At 35.2% G+C, this 14,098-nt stretch overlaps 1 protein-coding gene across 1 annotated transcript in view; it reads left to right on the top strand.

Annotated features, from left to right (window-relative positions):
* The window catches only part of DIAPH2 (diaphanous-related formin 2), a 195,346-nt gene extending 183,450 nt beyond the window's left edge, over positions 1–11,896 (top strand). Inside the window, exon 28 of the mRNA XM_009997260.1 lies at positions 11,832–11,896. Coding sequence (XP_009995562.1) covers positions 11,832–11,896 — 65 coding nt within the window. The remainder of the gene's footprint in view (positions 1–11,831) is intronic.
* The last annotated feature ends 2,202 nt before the right edge of the window (positions 11,897–14,098 follow it).

Here is a 14,098-nt window from a genome sequence, read left to right as displayed (position 1 = left end):
CTGTCAAGTATCCTTATTCACACACACACAACAAAATGCACCCCTCCTTGTTACTGTTGCTTTGTTTTGATTTTTGCCAAGATTCTGAAACTGTCATATCTCTTTCTTACTTTCTAAAGAGATGGACATTTAGCAATGGCTGTAACATTTTGTACTTCTTCTTGTGAAGTGAAAAGGAAGTAATAGAAATAAAATATTTTTTTAAACAATTCTATTACAAGGAATCTGAGAAGAAACTCGGAAGTATACCAATTTATCTGTAAATGTACATACATATTTCCTAATATAATGTAATGAAATGGTCGTGTACACATGCATAAACATATACACTTATTTTAAAGCACATAAGGCATTTATGTTTAAAGTTCAGAAGTTCCCTTCTGCGAACAGTCTGGTCATCATACGTGTTTGATAATGCAGAAGAAAAGGGGATTGTCTTTTTAATAGGCACTGTAACTGTTTTAAACAGTTCTTTAGCTGGAGTGCTAAATGATTGCATCAGACCCATCAAACAACTGGAACTTATAACTGATCACAATGCAAAGTGACCTTTTCATTTGCTCATCATTAAGCCTGTTAGATATTTCAGCCTGATGCAGATATTTTTTTCAAGGCACCCTGCTGTACTTTCCCTGTTTAAACTCTTGAATCATTACCTATTTTAAGGATTTACTGTGCCCTGAAGGTACTGTGACATTTACTAATCCTTTCCACTGGACTTCCCAGACCTTATGTCTGTCTCGTGCTGTGCTGGACTTGAAGTACTTGAAGTTTGTTTTTTGAACTAAAATTCAAAACACAACAAATCAAATTGCAGTAAGCACTTTGACTCTGTTTTACTGTTCATACATCTGTGGAGTTTGAAGAGGGAAGTATTCAAATGTGCTCTTGTCAGAAATTAAAAAAGAGGGCAGGAAAAGACTTTGCATACTTTAGAACATTTCTCTTCCTCATTTTTTTCCGCTCTATATTATAGATATCATTTTCAGCCCTTTGCAAGCATGCTGTTTTATAAAATAGTTATTTGTTTTAAACTGCAGTCAGTAGGGCACTTGGAATGTAAGTGGCAGGATTTGCATACTTTATGAAAAACATCTCTAACAAATTTTGTATTAAAGCTTTGGAAAATTTTTCATTTACAGTTTGTTTTTCCGTTACTGCTGAGTAGAGTATTTCAAAATCACAGATGCAGATTTCATAAAATTAATGAAAAATAATTTTAAAAAATTCTGATTCTTACAGAGGAAAGCCTGTAGAGATGGCTCTCTCTATCCAAAGCCTGACTAACTTGCAATTCAAGTCGTTAAGCTGAAATGGAGACTTTCTTGTATATACTTTTAGGGTTTTTTACTATTTTCTATCAAAATATTAGTTTGCTAATTTATTTTTTCCTTCCTCCTAAACAGCTGATAAAGTAGTTTAAGAGCCTCAAACCCAGAATTTGTTGTTTAATTTTACCTCATTGTTTCCTTGAGAGAAATACATGGACATTAATAAGACTTGTCATCAGCGTTCACCAAAGTCTCAGGCCTGTTTTATAGAAAACACTGTCTAGAACATCTAGTTAAAGAGAGTACCAAAAGATAATGGTAACATGTCCTTTGATCAAAAATGTAATTCAACAGAACTGGCAACACACACATTGTGTGCTCTGAAATCTGATTCACTCTCTTTCTGGTGGACATTGGTTCATTATTTTTATTGCTTTGGCTTTAAAAGCAAGCAGAGTTCCTTGGCTTTAGGAGTAACAAAAATAGTGTTTGTTTTGTGGCATGAAACATTATTTTCAAGACCAGAAGGCATCTAAGATGTGAGACTCTGAAGTCACTTCCACATGAAGTAAAAAGGATTCCCCAACAACCCTTATCTTTATTTGTAAATCAAGTGTTGTGTGTTTAGAAAATGCTTTAAGGCCAAGGTTTATCCCTGAATGACTCATTCACTTTTCTACACTCTCAGCAGTGACCTATTCTGAGCCTTTTCTGCTACCTTATACACAGCCAAGCTACCCTTGCCCTAACCTTCCCTTCTGTTTCTTCAGTCTAGAGATGGGTGATGTACAGAATTTAAATTCTAAAATCATATAACAAAGTATTTTTACAAATGTGTAAGCAATATTAAGATTGTCTCGCTACCTGATGGCGATCAACGTTAACCTTGGCATTGCTTGCTCTAGAACTCGTTTTGTAAGTAGTAAGTTATTTCATACAAGATTATAGCTTTGGTATTGAGAGTTTGAAAATTGCCAATTAGTTTTCCACTTTTGACATTTGTCCAGAGAGTTAAACACTTGTGACTTGTAGTAGAGTATCAGCTGTTAATTGGTGACCCAAAGAGCATTTTGGTTAGAAATAGTGGGATGAAGAAATCTCACTTAGTTAGAAGAGCTTAACTTTCTTTCACTTTCTATTGTTTATTTTGTTTTTAAAATACAGTGGAATTGTTATTTAAAACTTCTGGTGAAAACTTCTGAGAACTTGCTACATATTCTTGTTACTAATAGAATGTGTTCTTTAGTGTCTATCAAGCCAGACCTGAGCTTGCTTTTATTACAGATGTTAACATTTTTGTTGGGCCCATCTTCATAATGTGTAACACAGGCTGCCAGCACTGTCGCAGTTCATTGTTTAGTAAAGGAAGGGTTTGTATTTATGCATCTGGGAAAGGCTGAAGAGCTGGACCTTGGAAAGAAGTTATCATGTATATATATAGATATTTTGCTTTAGGAACAATTGTGTCTATATGTATATAATTGCTTTTTCTATTTTATTTTTTTTTCTGAATAGGGATTAATTTAGGTAGTCAGTCTTGTTTGGAAGTAATATTTTGTTAAATGGCCTTTAAAAGCCTTATTTTAAACCTGTTTTTAAAAAGCAGACAATAATCGTGCACCTAAAATCTTTGTCCCCTTAGTCTTTGCAAAAGTAGCTAGGGCAGTCCTGAAACACTCGCAGGTTCTTCGGAGCCATCTGAAGAACAAGTGCACATGCTGTACTCACACACTGTCCCTGCCCTTCTTCCTCTGAGATCCTTGCTGTTACATCAGAAGGAACTGAATTGATTGGGAAGTGATACAGTGCATATTTTCAAGGAAAACAGGTGAGGATTATGGAGTGATCAGGTATTAATTTTGGGGTTCCACTCTCCATCTGGGAGAGCTGTTACTAAAATGGCACAGGAAGCCTTAGAAAATTACACTCCTCAGATGCAAGTGTTAATGAACAGCAACTATTTTGAGCTCTTTAATGAAAACTTGTTGCCCTCTCAGTATTAACTGATTCTATACTTATATTCTTTATATGAACATAGAGGATCAAATTCTGCCTTATGTAAGCACCAAGGTCTCACACTGAATCATAAAGGAATTGTTTGTGCTCAGCCAAGAAAGAAATTAAAGTCCTAAGTTCCTAGAAGTTGTCATATTTTACCTCAGTCTGTCATGTATAGTATAAATTACTTCCTTATATAAGTTCTAATAAGTGAAAGTTCATATTCACATACCATGCATATGCCTTCATTGCAAATAATTCACAGTAAAAGTCACATGCAGAGCCTAGTTATTCTTAGTTGAGGTGTGTTACTTCTTTAAGTAACAGGTAGTGATGAGATCATCTTGCAAGGCTCAGCCAGGAGCTTTTCTTTAATGTTATACGATGAAGATGCAGATGGGCACAGCAGACATCAGCCTGTGCCAGCCGGTCATACAGGAGTGATGTAGTTTTAAGTTTTCTCATAACATATTCAATTCATTTAAATATTGCAAAATGCTGAATTGTAAATGTTAACCTAGCCATGAATAAAAAATGTTGATATTTTATTTAATAAAAAAAATAATTCTGGATAGTCTGCCTTTATTGTATTATTTAAAATACTTCATTTTACATGTAGACTACAAGTTATTGCAGAGTTGGGGTTTTTTATATATATAAAGAGAATTTGTTTCTGATGCATAAAAAATACAGGAGACAGACTTCTGCAGACTACAAAGAAAATTGTTTGCTTTTGACAAAGGGTTGTCAGTTGTCTGGGCATAGACAAAAACTGTGGTGGCCGGTTTACCTGAAGGTAGTGTTCAGCAGTGTTATCCAACTCCTGCTCTGAAAGAAATTCCTTTACAGAAAAGAAACCTTTATCTTTTTTCCCCTCTATTTGAGTTCATTACTTTCATGTTCTATGCAAAGAATAAAGTGTCTATGCATGGGAGATGTAACTGCCAGTATTTAAACTGCTAACCGATAGAAATGAGAAGTGGAGATGGGCGTCATCCTACTGAGGGAAACACGTTCTTACACCACTCTTAAATAAAATATTGTAAGGAATAGATAGAAAGCTTCCCCTTTGACTTTCATCTGGCAGGTTTTGATTGTAACTTTGTAAAGGAATCGGTATTGACTTCTATCAGGCAGTTTCAGAGAAGAGGTGCAGAGCCTTCCCTCTTGACTTTGTGTGTTTTGTCAGTTCGAATACTTCCATTTGAAGTGCCAAGTGAAGGCTGATGTCAAGAAATGCCTTCAGCACAAGCTGGTGCTGGTCTCTTGCGACTCTCTTCTTGCTTAAAAGTATCAGATTAGATGGTAAAATGATGGAAATCTAGCTGGACATAAACACGTTTATTGCAGCCTCAGCAGCCATTACATATCATTAGTGAAAGGGGGGAAGGGGCAAGGGGACCACTTGGATGTCAGTTTGATTCTTTTTAAGGACAAATGCATTCAGAAGGGAAGATGCTAACTTTAAGTTTGCCTGTATACTTGAAGTTCAGAAGCTATTACTGTCTTTATTTCTTTGTCCTGTTGGTAACCTTGCTGTCAACTTACTTTCAAAGTAAATACAAAGTGTAAGAGCAGTAGTGTTAATAGGAGACCTGGGAATAGGGCATTTTGGAAACCATTTTAAATTACATTATTTATTAAGATTATGGTTTATTGCCAGCACACCAAATCCGTTCAAAAGGTGAATACCTTTTCTTGCAATGCCCCACACTTTTCCTTAACAGTAAGGTAGTAGGTACAATTAAAACAGAGAAACATATTTTACAGCAGCAAATTGACTCACTCTGATGTGAAATGTTTGGGGATTTTTCTTCAGAGGATCTAATTTTACTTCTGAAAAACTGCTAGTAGTGTGTGTGTAGACACGAAACGAGATTTTCTGTGTTTGAGGTTTGGTTTTCTTTTCCTTACTGAAGCAGATCTACTTTATTTACTGTCTGAAATTTGTTTTGTAATTCTGATTCATAAGATACACCCTTTTGAACTGTACGTGAGATGCAATAAAGGTTATAAATTAGAAGTTCAAGGGAAAATATCTGAAAAAAAATGTAATTCTATTGCAGTGGATCTCTTTCTCTGTTTCTTTGTTACTGTTACCTTAGACCTGACCTTCTTCCAGGATTTGACACATCACATCATACATCTTGTTCTTTTTTTTGTGTTATTTTATGAAGTTCTTTCAATTGTCTCATTTGGTTTAAAACAAATCATACATTTGTGTCCTAATTGTTTCACTAGTCAAAATAACTAAGATGATCAGGTCTGGGAGCATTGGAAGGAAAATAATAGGGTCATTGAAGCATTCAAGCGCTAATGGGAGCCTGAATTCACTCAGATATCAAATCTAATAATTGCTTTACACCTGTATACACAGTCCCTCTGAGCATGTTCAGATTACAGGTTTATCGATGTGGTTCCAATACCTTGTTTCAAGGGAATTTTAGTACTGTTTTTAAGACTAAATTGTTTTGGCTTTTTTCAACTTTGTTATTGTTGGGTTTGTGTATCAGTTGTAGTTTAGCTGATTATTCATCTTTATGCAGTGGAAATTATTTTCACATGAGAATATTTTACTAGAGGTATGATAAGAGAAATGCATTACAATCATATCTAATTTCAATCAGAAAAACAGGAAGGATATCAGCTGAGTTTCACTGCTTTGAAATAATTTATTAACCAAGTTTAAATTTACTGTATACAATTTAACAGTATTCTAAGTGTGAAACTTTGAATTTGTACATGACCGTATGTTTAGCACAGCATAAGGACTGTAGGGTACTCATAGTCATGATTGCTGCTTGAAAAGACAATTTCATAAGGTGGAGGTAGAAATCAGCATTATTTTGTAAGATTTTATAAGAAGTGAAGTAGCTATAACTTTTCAGTTTAACTAAATTCTGTGACAAATCTCCATGAATGCCAGTGGTACGGGCTGTCACAAAAATTCCGGTAAACTTCATCACAAGAATAAAAAAGTACTGACTAGGAAGATGACAGCTATTCATGGCAGGTTTCTGTAAATTCCAGACTGAAATGCTGGTCACAGTGCTGGTTGTTATTGGAGAGGATTTGAACTGGTGCAATCATTCCTCCTTATCTTCTCTTTTGTTTTCCCATCTTTGAAAGTTTAGTTCTCAACAGAGCATTCAAACTGAAAAAGAAATGGAAAATGGCTGTGTGTGTGCCTGGGTTGTACGGACATGAAGGCCTATTTTCCTCTGTCATTTCAAAGGCCAATTACCCTTGGAGGAAAGGAGAAAAATAGATTGATTTGTCTTGTAACCCCTGAGGCCAGGCGTGTGTTGTCTCAGACTAAGGCTTTTCCATCGCAGCTGTCATGGAAGAGCTTTCAATGTGGATCCCAAGTGGTACTATTAACAAAGAAAGCCAAGTCACATTAAAATATTAAACAGATCATTTAAAGGTTTGAGGAATCTTAGCTTAGTGGGCCAATTCTTTCTTTCTTTCTTTCTTTCTTTCTTTTTTTTTTTTTTTTTTTTTTTTTCCCCAAATCTTTAAGGCTTGGAGTAAGCAATAGGAAAATTTATTTTAAACTTGATAATAGAGTTTACAAATCCATTTCTATTCTAGAAATACTTAATTCCATTTTCTTTAGTTCTAAATAGGATAAGTATTTATTTACTTAATGGAATTGTGACACAGATGGTTGACATTCTAGGTTTTGGTTGCAAAAATGTTACTTGTATTGTGTTCCCATATTGTACTGACAGTGGTCACAACTGGATTGTGCTGAGCTGGTAAATGGCGAATGGAAGTGACACCAGTGAAGTGCAACTTGGTTTTCCACCTTTTTCTAAAAAAGAAATGCCAGTATCATCAATATCACAGGTGCAGTGCTTGCTCCTTTATCATCTGCTGAGCACCCAATGCTGTACATTACCCCTTCAACATTTTAAGCTCTTATTAGTGTTGTTGACACAGCATTTATTAACCAAGACATCCTTTGAAATAAGTATTTTTAAGTTCGAGGGTCCTGTGACCACTGTCTGTGAAGAAGATGAAAAAATTCTGGTAGAACTCATTCTTGAATACCCCAGTTTATAATTTAAGGCATGTCAAAGAGTGAACTTTTTTGTAGTTGTTACAGGATAATACAAATTCCAGTCAAGTACCTTTGAGGTATGGTTTTGTAGACTCTGCCTTTTTAGGTATCTCAGTTCCATGACTAGTCTTTATGATTGCACATCTCTATTATTACTAGCATTGATTGCTCGTAAAAAGTAACACTTATAATTAGGAGAGCTCAAAGTTACTACCTGGAAGAGAGGATAAGAAGAAAGCAAAATGTAAAAGTCACTTCATCTTAGTATTTCAGTTCTGCAATATATCGTTTATTTTTTTTCTAATATAACTGAGCTTTATGTTGATAACAAGCTACTGAGTTAATCTATTTCAGCTATTGAGACTTCTTTTTTAATAACAGAACTAATGAAGGAGTATTAAGGAGAGCAAAAATATATTTTGCAGGGCATAATTTTTGCAGAATTATTTTCCCCTCCCCTTCCAATATGTTTTTAATTTAGTGTAACTTTTAAGGCTTTATATGTACAATATGTAAGGGAGAACATCTTAAGGGTGAAGCTATCAAATTCCATAAAATAAAAATACCTTGCCTAAAAATAATGGTTCAGATTTTAGTTAACTTCATAGTATGTGTTTATTGTATTTATCCACTAAGCTTTTTGGCGGGGTTTTGTTGGGTTTTTTTGTTTTGTTTTTTTTACATCAGTAGATTCATATTACTTAGAATCATGATGAATTATGAGTATATGTCAAAAGCACCTCAACAAATATCTTGCATGTTGTAGATACTAGGTAGTATGGTACTATATTAAGTGCAAGGTGACTGGAGCAAGTACTTATTTTTATAACAAAGTCCATATATTTCTTCCAGTAGAAGTGTAAAATTTGCTTGGTCAAGATTACATTTTAGTACTAAACTAAAAATGAATTACCAATTTTATTTCTCAATATTTAATTGCCTATTTACTTCATATGTATTTGATTCAGCTAGCTCAAAAATGAGGATTGTTTTATGATCTAATAATATGCTTTAATCCTTCATTGCTGTGCCTTTTACTGCTACAAGAAAAAGTCCATGCAGCTGATTAAGAGACCACTTTTAAGTTCATGCGTTCATTTCTGAGACAGATTATAATGTCTGTCATATGAGCATTGTGGATGCTTCTTAAATGCCCTACTTACAACAGAGATGAACTTTTGACATTTAAGTAAGAAACAGTTTTCTTCTACATAGGTAGATGGGTTACCCAGAAGGCATGACTGATGCACATAAAAACTATAATCATGTTTTCTCATCATTTTTACATGCTTCTAAAGAGTACACCTGAGCCTCTTGGCAACGATCTTTGGCTTAATTTTAAATACTACTGCCTTTTATTTTCCCTCCCCGCAATACAAGCAAATAGCTTTACCATTTATTGATGTTGTATGCAGTTTAGTAGTCATGGTCATGTTTATGAGCTAGTCTTGCTTTGTGTTGAATTCAGTATAGTCTGTAATGTAAAAAAAATATAAATTCAGCTGTCGGAGATATTGAGTGTGTGTGTTGACAAGTGCTAGAAATTTCTGTAACTTTTTTTAACATTTTTGCTTGAGTCACTGAAATGCCAGGCCAGTTTCAGATCCTAATATGAAACTATTTTAACTTAACAAATAAGTTTACACATACACAAGTACATTTTCCATCTTGTGAAGAAATGGGTGATTTCTTTATGTGTATGTACATACGTATGTATACATAGTAATGCTGCCTTTTTTTAACCTGGTGTAAATACACACACACAGAGGTTTGCTTGCACTGTTGAACAAAATAGATCTCTTTGTAAAGATCAAGGAATACTTTACATTTACCTCAAATCTTCAGGAACATTAAAGCTTTTAGATTGATAGTAACAGACCTAATCTTCCCATCCCTGTTTTATAGTGAGCTGAAAATTTTATCAAAGTTTAGTTTATATCCTACTTGCCTTTGTTTTGGTTGAACCCACTGTAAGGTGCCCTGAGCTTTGCAGAAGAAATATCTTGCAAATGCTGACATTGTTTCTTAGTGGTAATAGCTGTAATTGTATCCCAGTTCCCTTGGTTAGAAGAACCTCGTAGTTCTTTCCAGCTTCTCTGGATTCTTTAAGATTTTCTATTCCTATCTCTAGAAAATACAATTCCTTTTATTTAAAAACTGGAAGTAATTTAAACGAATATGTTACTTCTAAAAATTGGGGAAATAATTTCTTTGTTATCAGCTGAAGAAGAAAATTATAATGCATCTACTTTTTACAGTTTTCTTTTATGTTTTATTTAAGACCCAGCTCAGTTGTGCAGTTACAGAAAATGTTTGCCTGTAACATGATGGGAAAAACAAACAAACAAAAAAAACCAAACCAAAACAGAAAGGAGAAAAATTGAAACAAAACCAAGTATGAAGAAATTAACAGTTCTTAGACTCTCTTAGTCTGTTTTTAACCTATGCAGTTGACAATCTTGAAATCATATCAAGGAATAGTCTGCTGGTGGAGGTGCTTCTCCCCATAGAGAGCAAGTGTCACTACACGCTTTACTAGTCACTGTTCTAGAGGAACAGCAGTACATTTGAGTTGATAACTCTCCTTCCTGGGTTTAAGACAGCATCTTTGTGCTTTAATTTCCAGTGCCTAGTGACACTGCAACCAGTGTAGAGATTTATTCCCATGCAAAACAGATTGACTTAGGGTAATTTGAATACTTTATGCATGGATAGATTCATTAGGAAAAGAAGGCAAGGCAGAACTATAAAAAGAACTAATAATCTTGCTAAAGGAGCCGTTAATTCCCTATAGCATTGGAGACACTTTCATTGAACAGGGGCAAGGACAGCTGAGTTTGCAGAGCTGATGGAGTCTCCACAGGCATCCTCTGTTCTTTGTCCAGAAACAGATCACAGAGATTACTTCTCTTTGTATTCTTCAGAACTTTATTTAATGTGTTTGGATCATTTCTGGCTTTGTTAGCTTAGAAGAGAATCACAAAATGGTTGGGGTTGAAAGGGGCCTCTGGAGGTCGTATTGTCTAACCCCCCTGCTCAAGATGGGTCACCTAGAGCCAGTCGTTCAGAACCATGTCTAGACAGTTTTTTTAATATCTCTATGGATGGAGACTTCACAACCTCCCTGGGCAACCTATTCCAGTGCTCTGTCATCCTCACTATAAAAAAGTTTTCCCTGATGTTCAGAGGTAACCTCCAGTCTTCCAGTTAGTGCCCATATCCAACTGGTCCTCCAACTGGGCACCACTGGAAAGCACCTGGCTACAGCCTCCTTGCACCCTCCCTCCAGGTATTTATGTACAATAATGAGATGCCAGATTGATCTTTGCTCCAACCCTTCCCCTAGTCTCTGGAACAGAGTCATTCAGTCAATATTTTTTTCCAAAGATGTATTTCTACCCATCAGACATGTTGGACTCGCATGCTTTGTGCCTGAACGTCCTGCCTTGGCCCAAGCTTAGCACACACAGCAGTACCAGTGACATCCTTTTGTAGTCTGCTGCACTGGGGAAACAAATAGAGGTAAATTGTCTCATTTGGATAAAAGCCAAGAAAACCTGCTTGCCTGCAGTTTGTCAGACTTTTTGCTTCTGAGGTGACTTGTATAATATTCCAGTACTAAATAGGAGTTCCAGCCATATATTGAGACACCCTGATGCTGTAGCAATGTAGATGGTCTACTGATGCCAACAAAGAACAGCAATCTGATATGAGAGAAAGGAAAGGGCTAGGTCAAAAGCAAGCAGTCACCAAAAAAAGAAAACAAAAAAGGAAACCGAACATGGCAGGATCACATTTTAAAAAAGAAAGATCCAAACCTCCAGAAAACTAAGTGAGGGTTAAATTTCTGCCTTTTTTTTGTGTGTGTGCATGTGTATATTCATTGCTTTAAAATTTTATTCTAAAGACATTTAGGAATGTGGCTGGTTCTTTCTGATTGTTTTGCTGTGATAGAGACATTTATTATTCATTGCAATAATTACTGTGTAATATTTTATACTAGAAGTTGTTCACATTGCACAAGCAGGAAATGCTCAAGAAGTGGCTGATTTAACTGTTCTATTTTTAACTCTGTACCAAATTATAGTGAGCAGTGTTAGCACTTACACTTGTAGGCTTTTCACTACCACGCTGATCAGTACTTTCTCACGAAATGTGAAATGTATATTTCCAGAGCTTCTGTGCATAAATAAAATAGGAATTTTACCCAGAATTTTAGTTATTGTGTGCTGTTTCCAAGGGGATTTTTTTTCAGGATTCTCCTAATGCTTTTATCACCCAGCATCTCTGATCAGGAAAGTAATATATTGCTGATTGCAGAACTCTTGAACTCAGTCTGGCAGCTGCAGTGTGCATCTTCTCTGATCCAGTCTCCTAGTTACTTATTCACATATCATTTGAAATTATTTTCAAGGCTGTTTGAAAACCTCTTGACATTGCATTATTCATGTTTCAAATCTTATGGTGATTTGTTTTTTCTTTTCTTTGTGTTACAGATAACAGACGAGTAACTTTGGAAAGGTCTCGTTCTCGCCACAACGGAACAATTGCAGCTGTATGATTCTTCTGATGCCAAAGAATTAGTGAATTGATTTATTTACAAGTAAATGGATATGCTTTGAAAAGAGTTTATCATACAAATTGGCAATGATCATAAAGGAATACTGGTATTGATTACATGAGAAGGTGTATATTTTAAAAGCTGTTGCTAAATAATCCACATACTGTATCTTATTACCCCCAACTACCAAGATCTGTAAACAGTGTTAAACAGTAGGAATGATATCTTATTATCTTATGTTCTTTCTTTTTTTTTCCTGGGTTGTTTTTTTGTTTGTTTTGGGTTTTTTTTTGTTAAGCTGGCAACTTACATGGAAGGAGTTGGGGATTTCTAGGTTATGTTTTATATCGGTAAGAAAATACAAATTTGTTGAAAGAATACGACTGTGGATTCCATTTGCAGTTCTGATTTGGACATGGAAGGAAAAAACAATAAAATTGTATGTTAATAAATTCAGAGCTGAGCTGAGCTGGTCTACATTATCAGAATCTGTTTTGTAACCATAAAAAGCAACGCATAACCCCAGTCAGGTTGCTAAAAATCTGGTCTCAATGTACAGCCTGGTAGATTCAGCAGTTTGGCTGCAAGTAGGATATACCACATATCTACAGTTTTGGTGATATGATGATGTATAGTTACTTATCACTGCTTAAGAAAAATTTAAATAAAACAGAGCATAGGGTTTTACCCAAAATAATTTTTTTCAAGGGCAGGATATATTTTTAACTGTATTTAAGGAGGAATCATTCTAATTATGCACTTATAGATTCTTTATAGAGATATCTGGGGGGAAATAAAATTGTCCTATTTTACGTATGCTAAAAATACCTTTGTGTAGGTTTTGAGACAAGCTACATTATGAAATTATTCAGAACTGCCTCTTGAGTTTTACCTCTGTTTCTCAGGTAAAATATGTAGCGGGATCTCCACTGGTGGATTTTAGTGCTGAGAGTTTAGCAGCTAAGAACAGATTTTCTACCTGGAGCACTATATAGCAGTGATCAATGATTGCAGCAGTCCTTTTATTCAGGAAGCTCCTCCCATTCTCCTTTGTATACAGGCCTCTGCACTGCAGTACCTCAGGTGAGCAGTCAGTTTAGTAGCTGACACTGTCTGTTTTCTGCCACTCTATGGGAAACTACAGTTCCCTTTTCTCCCCAGACTCTAGTTGAATGTACAATCTGTTTGGTGTTCAGGTCAGTCTTCACCATCCTTTGTACTAAAGGTTCGTTGCTTATCTGGATGGGGTGGAGGATTTTAAGTGGGAGTTCCAGTGGAACTACTCATATGTTGCTCAGCTATGATATTTTAAAAAGCAGAATACACTGTAGTAGATGGCACTTGTTCTCAATTTATTACTGCTTTTCACTGATTGAATTCTTATGAATACTTTCATTGCCTAATGTTATGGGGAACTTTTTTTTTAAAGTTATATAAAGAGTATGTGGAAGGTAAGGAGTCACATTGTTTTCTGTGCACAAACTGCTAGTTCTAGAGGAGCATTCAGTACTGGGGCAGTGTAACTTTGCACTACTGCTTGAGCCAAGCATCTTTGTACAGTAGGTTCTTTTTGCTTCTCTGGTAAGATACTCTTAAGACTATCTGACTAGTTTGAGATAAATCCTCACATTTTCAAAGTACAGTAATCAATATCCAATTATTGTAAGAAAAGATACAGCTCCTTTTCAATCTACTATGGATTTTATTTTTTTTTTTCATTGTCTTCAAAGGAAACAAGGGTTATGCCCGTTGCTCTATCTCAAAACATAGGAATGCAGCTGAAGCCTAATGAAATGTGTGCTGTCAAGTAATGCTCCTCCTAGATGGGCTGGGCTTTTTTTTTTCTGTGCTTTGAGTAACAAACTAAAGAGTTATAAGGTACTTGAGGAAAAAAAATAATCATGCAACAGGATTCAGTCTCCCTGTTCATCAGGAAGATCCTGTTTTGTGGAAGGTGGACATCAACCTTGTATTGAAGCACACCTTTTAAAACAGCACTATTACTTTTACAGGTATAAAAATGTGCTTAAGGTACAAAGCCAGTTTAAAAGGATTAAGTTCATAATTTCAATGTAAATTTGTACTACAATCAATAGTGTATTAGAATTTAAATTTTAAAATTAGCATTTTTCTGGGATTTACAAGTATGGGTATAATCTTTATATATGAAAACTCAACAGCTCACAACAGAATCTTTATACT

The sequence above is a fragment of the Chaetura pelagica genome, unplaced genomic scaffold (assembly GCF_000747805.2).
Source record: "Chaetura pelagica isolate M959 unplaced genomic scaffold, ChaPel_1.0 scaffold344, whole genome shotgun sequence".
NCBI classification, from domain to species: Eukaryota; Metazoa; Chordata; class Aves; order Apodiformes; family Apodidae; genus Chaetura; species Chaetura pelagica.
This window is presented reverse-complemented; position numbering and strand designations above follow the sequence as displayed.